The 13,599-nt window shown below is 48.6% G+C and overlaps 1 protein-coding gene across 1 annotated transcript in view; it reads right to left on the reverse strand.

Annotated features, from left to right (window-relative positions):
• Nucleotides 1-13,599, reverse strand: part of ubqln4 (ubiquilin 4) — a 100,599-nt gene that overhangs the window by 52,809 nt on the left and 34,191 nt on the right. The window contains exon 3 of the mRNA XM_078431902.1: nt 3,326-3,489. Coding sequence (XP_078288028.1) covers nt 3,326-3,489 — 164 coding nt within the window. The remainder of the gene's footprint in view (nt 1-3,325; nt 3,490-13,599) is intronic.

Consider the following 13,599-nt stretch of genomic DNA (forward strand, 5'->3'; position numbering starts at 1 on the left):
TCAGTGGTGGGGAAGATGCTGGAGTCAATTATAAAAGACGAAATTGCTGAGCATTTGGATAGCAGTAACGGGATCATTCCGAGTCAGCATGGATTTACGAAGGGGAAATCATGCTTGACAAATCTACTGGAATTTTTTGAGGATGTAACTAGGAAAATTGACAAGGGAGAGTCAGTGGATGTGGTGTACCTCGACTTTCAGAAAGCCTTCGACAAGGTCCCACATAGGAGATTAGTGGGCAAAATTAGGGCACATGGTGTTGGGGGTAGGGTACTGACATGGATAGAAAATTGGTTGACAGACAGAAAGCAAAGAGTGGGGATAAATGGGTCCCTTTCGGAATGGCAGGCAGTGACCAGTGGGGTACCGCAAGGTTCGGTGCTGGGACCCCAGCTATTTACGATATACATTAATGACTTAGACGAAGGGATTAAAAGTACCATTAGCAAATTTGCAGATGATACTAAGTTGGGGGGTAGTGTGAATTGTGAGGAAGATGCAATAAGGCTGCAGGGTGACTTGGACAGGTTGTGTGAGTGGGCGGATACATGGCAGATGCAGTTTAATGTAGATAAGTGTGAGGTTATTCACTTTGGAAGTAAGAATAGAAAGGCAGATTATTATCTGAATGGTGTCAAGTTAGGAGGAGGGGGAGTTCAACGAGATCTGGGTGTCCTAGTGCATCAGTCAATGAAAGGAAGCATGCAGGTACAGCAGGCAGTGAAGAAAGCCAATGGAATGTTGGCCTTCGTAACAAGAGGAGTTGAGTATAGGAGCAAAGAGGTCCTTCTACAGTTGTACCGGGCCCTGGTGAGACCGCACCTGGAGTACTGTGTGCAGTTTTGGTCTCCAAATTTGAGGAAGGATATTCTTGCTATGGAGGGCGTGCAGCGTAGGTTCACTAGGTTAATTCCCGGAATGGCGGGACTGTCGTATGTTGAAAGGCTGGAGCGATTGGGCTTGTATACACTGGAATTTAGAAGGATGAGGGGGGATCTTATTGAAACATATAAGATAATTAGGGGATTGGACACATTAGAGGCAGATAACATGTTCCCAATGTTAGGGGAGTCCAGAACAAGGGGCCACAGTTTGAGAATAAGGGGTAGGCCATTTAGAACGGAGATGAGGAAGAACTTTTTCAGTCAGAGGGTGGTGAAGGTGTGGAATTCTCTGCCTCAGAAGGCAGTGGAGGCCAGTTCGTTGGATGCTTTCAAGAGAGAGCTGGATAGAGCTCTTGAGGATAGCGGAGTGAGGGGGTATGGGGAGAAGGCAGGAACGGGGTACTGATTGAGTGATCAGCCATGATCGCATTGAATGGCGGTGCTGGCTCGAAGGGCTGAATGGCCTACTCCTGCACCTATTGTCTATTGTCTATTGTCTATTGTCTCCCATCGGGCAAACGGTACAGAAGTGTGAAAACCCACACCTCCAGATTCAGGGACAGTTTCTTCTCAGCTGTTATCAGGCAACTGAACCATCCTACCACAACCACATAGCAGTGCTGAAGTACTAATTGATGACCCTCGGACTATCCTGGATTGGACTTTGCTGGCTTTACCTTGCACTAAACGTTATTCCCTCATCATAAGGGCGGCACGGTAGCGCAGCGGTAGAGTTGCTGCTTTACAGCGAATGCAGCGCCGGAGACTCAGGTTCGATCCTGACTACGGGTGCTGCACTGTAAGGAGTTTGTACGTTCTCCCCGTGACCTGCGTGGGTTTTCTCCGAGATCTTCGGTTTCCTCCCACACTCCAAAGACGTACAGGTATGTAGGTTAATTGGCTGGGTAAATGTAAAAATTGTCCCTAGTGGGTGTAGGATAGTGTTAATGTACGGGGATCGTTGGGCGGCACGGACTTGGTGGGCCGAAAAGGCCTGTTTCCGGCTGTATATATATGATATGATATGATATGATATGATGTATGTATACACTGTAAATAGCTCGATTGTAACCATGCATTGTCTTTCCGCTGACTGGATAGCACGCAACAAAAGCTTTCCACTGTACCTCGGTACACGTGACAATACACTATACTGACTCCAAGCCCGGCTGACCCGCGCCCCTATCTATCAATCCCCTGCCTCTCAGATACGGCTGCCTGCTGTCTGGTTATCACACCCCCATGACTAGAACCCTGGAAGCATATAGTAACAGCATTTATGATATTTCACGAATATAACCCCGGGATGAATGTGATGAGCGTTTGACATCGCTGGGCCTGTGCTCGCTGGAGTTTAGAAGGATGAGGGGGGACCCCGTATAGCAAAAGGCCTGGATAGAGTGGATGTGGAGAGGGTGTTTCCACTAGTGGGAGAGTCTAGCACCAGAGGGCACAGCCTCAGAATCAAAGGATGTTCCTTTAGAAAGGAGACGAGGAGGGATTTCTTTAGTCAGAGAGTGTGGAGGCCAAGTCAATGGTGGAGTTTAAGAAAATAACTGCAGATGCTGGTACAAATCGATTTATTCACAAAATGTTGGAGTAACTCAGCAGGTCAGGCAGCAATGGTGGAGTTTGACAGATTCTTGATTAGTACGGGTGTCAGGGGTCATGGGGAGCAGGCAGGAGAATGGGGTTGAGGGGAAGACAGATCGGCCATGATTAAATGGTGGAGTGGACTTGATGGGTTGAATGGCCTAATTCTTCACCTATCACTTATGACCATATGACCTTACAGGGGTAACCTACTGTACCACAGCTGTCTGGAAGTACAGTGTAGATTGGTGAGTCTAGAGGAGTGATATCTCATGGCCTTCTTGGCAAGAGAGACACAAAATGCTGGAGTAACTCAGCGGGACAGGCAGCATCTCTGGTGAGAAAGAATGGGTGACGTTTCGGGTCGAGACCCTTCTTCAGACTCGAAACGTCACCCACTCCTTCTCTCCAGAGATGCTGCCTGTCCCGCTGAGTTAGTCCAGCATTTTGTGTCTTGCCTCGGTATGAACACTGACTTCTCTAACCTCAAGTAACCCTTGCTTTCCCTCTCTACCCATCCCTCCTCCTTCTCAGTTCTCCGACCAGTCCTGCTGCCTCCGACTACATTTCATCTATGTTTGCTTTGTTGTTGCCTTCTCCCACCCAACAATGATCTATTCTACATTTTCCTTGATCTTGATTCCCTTTCTCCCTGATCTATGTACCTCCTTCTCCCCTGACATCGGTCTGAAGAAGGGTCACCCATTCCTTCCCTCAAGAGATGCTGCCTGTCCCGCCCGCTGAGCTACTTGGGCATTTTGTGTCTATCTTCCATTTAAACCAGCAGTCCCTTCCCACAGGCCTGTGCGTCGTTGGCAGGCCGCGCGCAGTGCATGGGCCACACTTACACAAGACAGACTGCGAGGATGGGGGTGGTCCGGCTGGGGTTGTGGTGCTGGCCCCGCCGCTCGTGCTGGTGACTGCGGCGGCGGGCTGCTCCGGCCTCGTGGCCGTTTCCTCCGCGCTGGTAGCGCTGGCGGACGTCGACGGCTGCGTGGCGGAGTCCGGGACCCTGGCGGGGCAAGCGAACAGTGAGTCAGCAACGAGAGGGTCACGGGCAACCCACCAAGCACGTGCCCAACCAGCAGTAACACTTCACCCCGTCCCTGGCTCGTACGGGAAGCCTGATGACGCAAGGCACAAATCCACGTCGTGAGAGAGGGAATACGAATAGGAAGCAAACCTTGGCTGGAAAAGGTTCCAGTCCCACATGGCAAATTGACCCATTCCCCATCTAGACAATGGACAACGGACAATAGGTGCAGGAGGAGGCCATTCGGCCCTTCGAGCCAGCACCGTCATTCAATGTGATCATGGCTGATCATTCTCAATCAGTACCCCGTTCCTGCCTTCTCCCCATACCCCCTGACTCCGCTATCCTTAAGAGCTCTATCTAGCTCTCTCTTGAATGCATTCAGACAATTGTCCTCCACTGCCTTCTGAGGCAGAGAATTCCACAGATTCACAACTCTCTGACTGAAAAAGCTTTTCCTCATCTCCGTTCTAAATGGCCTACTCCTTATTCTTAAACTGTGGCCCCTTGTTCTGGACTCCCCCAACATTGGGAACATGTTTCCTGCCTCTAACGTGTCCAACCCCTTAATGAACTTATACGTTTCGATAAGATCTCCTCTCATCCTTCTACAGTTCTAGAGTTTAGAGATACAGTGCAAAGTCCGCGCCGACTAGCAATTCCTATACACGAGCAGCACGGAAACAGGCCCTTCAGCCCAATGATCACTAATGATCACCCATTCCCACACTAGTTTAGTGTAGAGAGACAGCGCGGAAACAGGCCCTTCAGCCCAATGATCACTAATGATCACCCATTCCCACACTAGTTTAGTGTAGAGAGACAGCGCGGAAACAGGCCCTTCAGCCCAATGATCACTAATGATCACCCATTCCCACACTAGTTTAGTGTAGAGAGACAGCGCGGAAACAGGCCCTTCAGCCCACCGAGTCCACACCAACCAGCGATCACCCCTACGCTAGGGACTATTTTGCAACTTACAGATGCCAAATAACCTACAAACCCGCACGTCTTTGGAATGTGGGAGAAACTGGAGCACCCAGAGAACACCCACACGGTCACAGGGAGAACGTACAAACACTGTACAGACAACAGTGGGTTAGGAATAAATGGGTGAACGTTTGACAGCACTAGGCCTGCACTCGCTGGAGTTTAGAAAGTTGTGGGGGGGCCTCATTGAAACTTGCAGAATAATGAAAGGCATAGATAACGTGGATGTGGAAAGGATGTTTCCACTGGTGGGAGAGTCCAGGACCAAATGTCATTGCCTCAGAATTAAAGGACGCTCTTTTAGAAAGGAGGTGAGGAGGAACTTCTTTCGTCGGAGGGTAGTTAATCTGTGGAACTCATTGCCACAGAGGGCTGTGGAGGCCAAGTCAGTGGATACCTTTAAGGCAGAGATAGACAAATTCTTGATTAGAATGGGTGTCATGGGTTATGGGGAGAAGGCAGGAAAGTGGGATTAGGAGGCAGAGATCAGCCATGATTGAATGGTGGTGTAGACACGATGGACCGAATGGCTTAATTCTACTCCTATGACTTGTGAACACCGGGAGTCAGGATTGGTGTCTGGGTCTCTGGCGCTGTAAGACAGCAACTCTACCGCCCATACACCAATTTAAGAATCATAGAGTGATACAGCATGGAAACAGGCCCTTTGGCCTAACTTGCCCACAACGGCAAACATGTCCCATCTACACTAGACCCACCTACCTGCATGTGGCCCATTTCCCTCCAAACCTGTCCGAACCATGTACCTGTCCAAATGTTTCTTAAAAGTTGCGATAGTCCCTCAACTACCTCCTCCGGCAGCTCGTCCCATACACCTACAACCCTTTGCATGAAAAGGTTACCCCTCAGGTTCCTATGAAATCTTTCTCCCTTCACCTGAAACCCATGTCCCCTAGTTCTCGATTCCCCTACTCTGGGCAAGAGACTGTGCGTCTACCCGCTCTATTCCTCTCATGATCTTGTACACTTCTATACGATCACCCCTCACCCTCATGTCCTCCAAGGAATAGAATCCTAGCCTGCTGAACCTCTCTCTAAAGCTCAGGGGCTTTCATACTTCTGTACCTCTTGCCCACTGGGAGAAGATGGAGTGGCCGGGTCGAGACTGGTCCTTGATTATGCTGGTGGCCTTGCTGAGGCAATGAGGCGAGATTAAAAGAGATCGTGCAGCAAAGGATCCTCCTGGGAGTAGTGAACGCAATGTGACAGAATTCCCTCGGGTCCAAATCCCAGCGCGTTTAACTTAAACAAGGATAATTAAAGGTATGCGGGTGGTTATTCACCAGGGACTGGGGAAATAGGCTGAAGGAAAGGTCAGGTGAGCGGTGACAGCTATTTAAAGCTTATTTAATAATGCTCTGCAGAAATTCATCCCAGCACTTTCCAACAGGGCGGCACGGTAGTGCAGCGGTAGAGTTGCTGCCAAACAGCGCTTGCAGCACCGGAGACCCGGGTTCCATCCCGATGACGGGTGCTGTCTGTACGGAGTTTGTACGTTCTCCCCATGACCACGTGGGTTTTCTCTGAGATCTTCGGTCTCCTCACACACTCTAAAGACGTATGGGTATGTAGGTTAATTGGATTGGTAAATGTAAAAATTGTCCCTAGTGCGTATAGGATAGTGTTAATGTGTGGGGATCGCTGGTCGGCTCGGGCCCGGTGGGCCGAAGGGCCTGTTTCCACGCAGTATCTCAAAACTAAACTAAACTAAACTCAAAAGATATACAGGTATGTAGGTAAATTGACTACATTTTCTTTTTAAATTGCCCCTAGTGTGTGCAGGATAGTGCTAGTGTGCAGAGATCGCTGTTCAGCACGGGCCCCGTCGGCCAAAGGGCCTGTTTCCGCAGTGTATCTCTAAACTAAACTAGAAAGATGAACTATTCATAGCTCACAAGTATCAAGGAAAGTATTCAAACAAAAACGAGAATAATTTGTTAAAGATAGCAGTAGACCTGAATACTCAAAAAGTTTCAGGGAGAAGGGAGAAGTTTCGGGAACAAGCAACAAGGCAGGACACAGGGCAAGTGTGTGTGTGGAAGCAATGACCACCGTTCTATTCGTTGTAAAACAGGTTTGCTTTTCAGAAAAAGGAACTGCAGTTGCTAGCATATACTGAAGAGAGACACAAAGTGCTGGAGTAACTCAGCAGGTCAGGCAGCATCTCTGGAGAAAAAGGATGGGCGACTATTCAGGGCAGGACCCTTTTACATTCTGAGTCTGAAGAAGAATCCCGATCCGAAACATCACTCATCCTTTTTCTCCATAGATGCTGCCTGACGCACTGTTATTCTAGTACACTGTACCAAGTGGTTGGTGCTGGGCACACTGCTGCTGATTATTTCTATTAACTGTTTGGATGTGAATGGAGAGTGCCGTGAAACAGAGAGACGGAGGGCTGCAGGAAGACGGTTCCATGAAACCGCGGCACAAGTAGGCAGGGTGGTGAAGAAGGTAGGCAGGTCTGGCATGCTTGCCTTCATGGGTCAGGGTTTTGTGTACAGGAGGTGGGACATCATGTTACAGCTGTACAAGATACTGACAAGGCCACATTTGGAGTAACTTTCTCGTTGTGTACAGTTCTCATTGGCCTGCTTCAGGAAGAATGTCATTAAACTGGATATGATACAAAAGCCGTAAATTTATGATTTCTTCCAGTCTGAAGAAGGGTCTCAACCCAAAACATCAACTATCCCATGTTCCCCAGAAATGCTGCACTCGGGGCGATTTGCAATCTTTACCAAAGCCAATTGAACTTTGGAATGTGGGAAGAAACCGGAGCACCTGGGGAAAACCCACGTGGTCACAGGGAGAAAGTACCGACAGCACCCGTAGTCAGGATGGAAGCCGGGTCTCTGGCGCTGTGAGGCAGCAACTCTACCGCTGCACTACCGTGCCGCTAAACTGGGGAAGGCTATTTGCAGGTAACGAGATGCCTGGTGTGTGGGAGGCTTTGAAAAGTGAGATAGGGTGGTTGCACAGCCAGAATGTTCCTGTTCAGAGTAAAGGCAAGATTTGGGAAACCTGGAAGACAAAAGACGTTCAACAAGGGGAAAAAAGCAGGTAAATGCCAGCTGGGATTAAATGAATCCCTGAGTAAAGGGTTAGGAGGATACTTCAGAGGAGGTGGTACAGCTGGCTACAAATACAACATCTAAAAGACACTTGGAGACGCTCATTGGAGACCCTCTGACTATCTTTAATGGGACTTTACCTTGCACTAAACGTTATTCCCATTATCCCATATCTGTACACTGTGGACGGCTCGGCGGTAATCGTGTATAGTCTTTCCGCTGACTGGACAGCATGCAGCAAAAGCTTTTCACTGTATGCGCTTTACTAATAAACTAAGGTATTTATTCACAAAATGCTGGAGTAACTCAGCAGGTCAGGCAGCATCACAGGAGAGAAGGAATGGGTGACGTTTCGGGTCGAGACCCTTCTTCAGTCTCGGGTCGAGACCCTTCTTCAGACCCAGACTGAAGAAGGGTCTCGACCTGAAACGTCACCCATTCCTTCTCTCCTGAGATGCTGCCTGACCTGCTGAGTTACTCCAGCATTTTGTGAATAAATACCGTCGATTTGTACCAGCATCTGCACTTATTTTCTTACACTTTTAATAATAAACTAAACTAATTTGTCCAATATCTCTCGTTTCCTTTTCCCCAGACACTGTGAAGAAGGGTCTTGACCCAAAACATTACCTGTTCCTTTGCTCCACAGATGTTGCCTGACCTTATGAGTTACTCCAGCCTTTTGCATCTGTCAGAGGAAGTTAGGAGTACAGGTACATAGTTCCTTGACAGTGGCATCGCAGGTAGATCGGGTGGCCAAAAAGCCTTTTGGCACATTGACCTCCATTAGTCAGAGTATTAGGTATAGAAGTTGGGAGGCCATGTTACAGTTGTATAAGACGTTGGTGAGGCTGCATTTAGAGTATTGTGTTCAGTTCTATAGTTTTATAGGAAAGATATTGTCAAGCTGGAATGGGTACAGAGAATAGACACAAGATGCTAGAGTAACTCAGTGGGACAGGCAGCACCTCTGGAGAGAAGGAATGGGTGACACATAGGGTCACGTCACCCATTCCTTCTATCCAGAGATGCTGCCTGTCCCACTGCGTTACTCCAGCATTCTGTGTCCATCTTCAGTTTAAACCAGCATCTGCAGTTCCTTCCTACACAAGGGGGCAGAGAGGATTTACAAGGATGTTGCCAGGACTTGAGGGCCTGAGCTACAGGGAGAGGTAGAACAGGCTAGGACTCTGTTCCTTGTAGCACAGGAGGATAAGGGGCGATCTTATAGAGGTGTACAAAATCATGAGAGGAATAGATCGGGTAGACGCATAGTCTCTTGCCCAGATTAGAGGAATCAAGAACCAGAGGACCTAGTTTTAAGATGAAAGGGGAAAGATTTAAAAGAAACGTGAGGGGTAACTTTTTAACACACAGAGGGTGGTGGGTGTATGGAACAAGCTGCCAGAGGAGGTAGTTGAGGCAGGGACTATCCCAACATTTAAGAAACAGTTAGACAGGTACATGGATAGGACAGGTTTGGAGGGATAGGGACCAAATGCTGCCAGGTGGGACTAGTGTAGCTGGGACATGTTGGCCGGTGTGGGCAAGTTGGGCCGATGGGCCTGTTTCCACACTGTATCACTCTATAACTCTAATACAAAATGACAAAGATATTCATAGGTAGGCACAAGGATCTGCAGATGCTGGTTTTCCAACAAAACACAAGGTGCTGGAGTAACGCAGTGGGTTAGGCAGCATTGCCTGGGAACATAGACAGGGGAGGACTAGTCTTCAGACATAGATCTGCAGTAATTGAGCACTGACGAAGCACCAGCAGCAAGCAGTCGAACACAGATCGTCTTTCCCTCCCTCCCATCCTCAGCAGGCAAGTAGATGGAAACCCTTTGCCAAAGAGCATCATCAAATAAAGGCAACTGTCCCATCACAAAGAGCAGCCCAAGAACGTCGTTCTACTCCCTTGGACCTGTTGCCCTCTGAGCACCTAACAACTGTGTGACATTATCTATCCCCTTGTGCTTGAATGACACTCGGGGATAATGCGAAACAGATCGACGTTCATGTGTTTAGAGAGAATTTTGAGGGTGGCACGGTGGTGCAGCGGTAGAGTTGCTGCCTCACAGCGCCAGAGACCCGGGTTCCATCCTGACTACGGGTGCTGTCTGTAAGAAGTTTGCACATTTTCCCCGTGACCTGCGTGGGTTTTCTCCGGGTGCTCAGGTTTCCTCCCGCACTCCACAGACGTGGAGGTTTGAAGGCTAACTGGCTTGGTAAAATTGTAAATTGTCCCCAGTGTGTGCAGGGGCAGTGATTGTGCTCGGATGGCTGGTCGGCACGTACTTGGTGGGCCGGAGGGCTTGTGTCGAAAACTAAACAAAAGACAGAGGGCAAACCCAGCGCGTGGACAGCTAATATATTGTTTCACCAACATCCGCCAAAAGGGTAAGTGAATAACCATGGAAGAGCTTTGGATCTATCCCGACAACAAGGTATAATGTCAGGAGCTACAGGAGGGGTAGAGTTGACATCATGAGCAGTAGGATCAGGTATTAACAGCAATATGCTTCACTACACACCTACAGTATTGGACAGAGCCACCAAGAATTATTACGGCAGGTGTAATGCACAGCTTGCCTGCCAGTTCATTCTTCAGAACGGCTCGCACTTTTCCCCCACGAGGTAGAGGATTCTAAATCTAGAGGGCACGGGATTAGGGTGAGAGGAGAAATATTTAACTGGGACCTCAGGGTCAGCATTTTCACTCATTGAGTGGCCCGCATCAGGAATGAGCTGCCAGAGGAAGCGATTGAAGCAGGTACAATCACGACGCTTAAAAGATACCTAGGAAGATGTATGGATCAGAAGGGTTTTGGAGGGATGTGGGTCAAATGCAGGCAAATGGGACTAGCACAGTATGCCAACTTGGTCAGCATGGATGGGCAAGATGGGCCGAAGGGCCTGTTTTCATGTAATATAATCGTATGGCACAATGAGTAGGAAATGTTTTAAAACACTTCAAAAGCAGAATAACGAGATTGTTCAGTGACATTGGTGATATTTTATTAGCCTTCTCAATCAAAATTGAACAGAATCTGTGGGCTGTACTTAAGACAATTTAAAATGTTATCTCCGGTCTAATTTCAGTGAGATACAGAATGCAATTTTGCCACTCATGTAAAACAAATGCATCTTTGGTTTTGTTTGCTTTAGATACAGCGGATAAACAGGCCCTTCGGCCCACCTAGTCCACTCCAACCAGTGATCTCTGCACACGAACACTATCCTACACACTGAGGACAATTCACCAAGCCAACATGTCTTTGGAGTATGGGTGGAAACCAGAGCAACCAGAGAAAGCCCACACGGTCACAGGTAGAATGTACAAACTCCGTACAGACAGCACCCGAGGTCGGGATCGAACTTTGGGTCGAGGTTTGGGTCTTTGGCGTTGTAAGGGAGCAACTCCACGGCCGTGCCCACCCTTATGCATATCTCAATTCAAACCTGCATCTGCAGCCTGGATTTTGCGCTCGTTTGCAGAATGAGACTTGACCCTTCCATAGTGAAGATTGTCTGATCATCTGGTAAACTAGCTGTGGAACACATTTGGCAGTGCATGGTGTAGCTGAGGGACCTAGCAATACTGACAGCTAGAAGAACGTTCCTTCAGGAAGGAGATGAGGAGGAATTTCTTTAGTCAGAGGGCGGTGAATCTGTGGAATTCTTTGCCACAGAAGGCTGGGGAGGCCAAGTCAGTGGATAGTTTTAAGGCAGAGATAGATTGATTATTGATTAGTACGGGTGTCAGGAGTTATGAGGTGAAGGCAAGAGAATGGGGCTCAGAAGTAAATGCACAGAATCTCTTGCCCAGTGTAGGGAAATCGAGGACCAGAGGACACAGGTTCAAGGGGAAAATAATTAATAGGAATCTGAGGGGTAACTTTTTCACACAAAGGGTGGTGGGTGGATGGAACAAGCTGCCAGAGGAGATAGTTGAGGCTGGGACTATTCCAACGTTTCAGACAGTTAGACATGTACATGGATAGGACAGGTTTCGAGGGTTATGGACCAGGCAGGTGGGACTAGTGTAGCTGGGACACATTGGCCAGTGTGAGCAAGTTGGGTCAAAGGGCGTGTTTCCACTATGACTCTGTAAAGATAGATCGGCCATGATTGAATGGCAGAGTAGACTTGATGGGCCGAATGGCCTAATTCTGCTCCAGTGAAATTATGAACTTTTAATGGAGAAAGATTTGGTGCTGATGCTTCCTGCAGCCACTTCTTCTTCTTGCGTGTGGCGTGCACAGCCATAAGTTGTAGGTCAAGGGTAGACATCCAGGCCAGGGCAGCATCAGGTGCTGGGTGGGTGGCCTTGATGCCACCAGGGACAAGCCTCAGTGAGCAGTCATTCACCATGTGTGGGATGGTCTGGTCTGGATATCCGCAGTGGCAAGCAGGGCTGTTTGTCTGTCATACTCCACGTGTGCAGGTGATGGGCTGTTCTTGCATGGAGGGTGCAGATCCTGTTCAGGGTTAGCCATTGCTTGTGATGGAGGTCAAATCCCGGTGGTTTCACTGTGGGGTCTGTGATCACCTCTCCGTTGTTGGTGTTGGCATCTTTCCAGGCTCTGCGCCACTCAGTCTTGGGGTCAAAGTCTTCCAGGGATTTGGCTGATGACCAGAAGGGTTTGCGGGACTTCAGAAGCATGTTGGGCGGATTGTTCAAGTCAGCATGGATGGGAAGGTCAGGGTTAGCCTCGATGGTGCACCAATCTGTCAACATCCTCTCCCTTCTGCGTATGCTGGGAGGGGCGATGTGAGAGAGGACAGGGAGCCATTGCAAAGGTGTTGACTTAAGCAGCAGAAACGGTGGCACAGCAGTAGAGCTGCTGTTTTACAGCGCTTGAGACCCAGATTCTATCTGTGCGGAGTTTGCACGTTCTCCCCGTGACTAAGTGGGTTTTCTCAGAGATCTTCGGTTTCCTCCCACACTCCAAAGATGTACAGGTCTGTAGGTTAATTGGCTTTATTCACAAAATGCTGGGGTAACTCAGCAGGTCAGGCAGCATCTCAGGAGAGAAGGAATGGGCCTCCTTTGTCCCGCCCCCCTGACATCAGTCTGAAGAAGGGTCTCGACCCGAAACGTCGCCCATTCTTTCTCTCCTGAGATGCTGAATAAATACCTTCGATTTGTACCAGCATCTGCAGTTATTTTCTTAAAAATTGTCCCTCGTGTGTGTAGGATAGTGTTAATTTGCAGGGCTCGCTGGTCGGTGCGGACTCTGTGGGCCGAAGGGCCTGTTTCCAAGCTGTATCTCTAAACTAAACTAGATACAAGCTACGTACTGTTGTAAGCCCTGCAGTGGCCTGCTTGTTAACAGAAAGCCAGAACTGTCGGGGGAAATTACAGCAAGGGTAAACATCAATTATAACAGTCCAGAGGGAGAACGAAGGTGCAACAAACATTTTTTTAAAAAGCACCGTTCTTGTTTTTAACAGAAGGGCTGCCAGGAAGTTTTAACACTGCCATACATCTTGCTTGTACAAGCATGCTGCAGTTAATAACATTTGTCCCTGCGTACTTGAGACTTAAAAGTAAGATTCCTTTTCCAGCATTTGGCTGTCTCAAATCTTCAGTCCCCTCCTTTCCCCTGCTCTGTAAACTCATCTATCACCCCCAAGACCCTCATTTCCCCATTGACCCTCCTCACTCCCAGTCCCCTTGCACCATTATCCCTTCCTCTGGCTTTACATTTCACTCCCTCTTTTCTTTTCTGACAGGTCTCTTTTTCCAGCCCTGACCATTGTCACTGGCTCCACCCACTACCAATCAAACCACCCTCACCTGAAGGGTCTGATAAAGGGATTCAAAATGCCCATTCGCTCCATAGATGCGGCCTGACCTGCTGAGTTCATATGTGATAGGAGCAGAATTAGGCCATTCAGCCCATCAAGTCTACTCCGCCATTCAATCATGGCTGATCTATCTCTCCCCCCATTCTCCTGCCTTCTCCCCATAGCACCTGACACCCGTACTAATCAA

This window comes from Rhinoraja longicauda, chromosome 44 (assembly GCF_053455715.1).
Source record: "Rhinoraja longicauda isolate Sanriku21f chromosome 44, sRhiLon1.1, whole genome shotgun sequence".
In the NCBI taxonomy this organism is placed as follows: domain Eukaryota; kingdom Metazoa; phylum Chordata; class Chondrichthyes; order Rajiformes; family Arhynchobatidae; genus Rhinoraja; species Rhinoraja longicauda.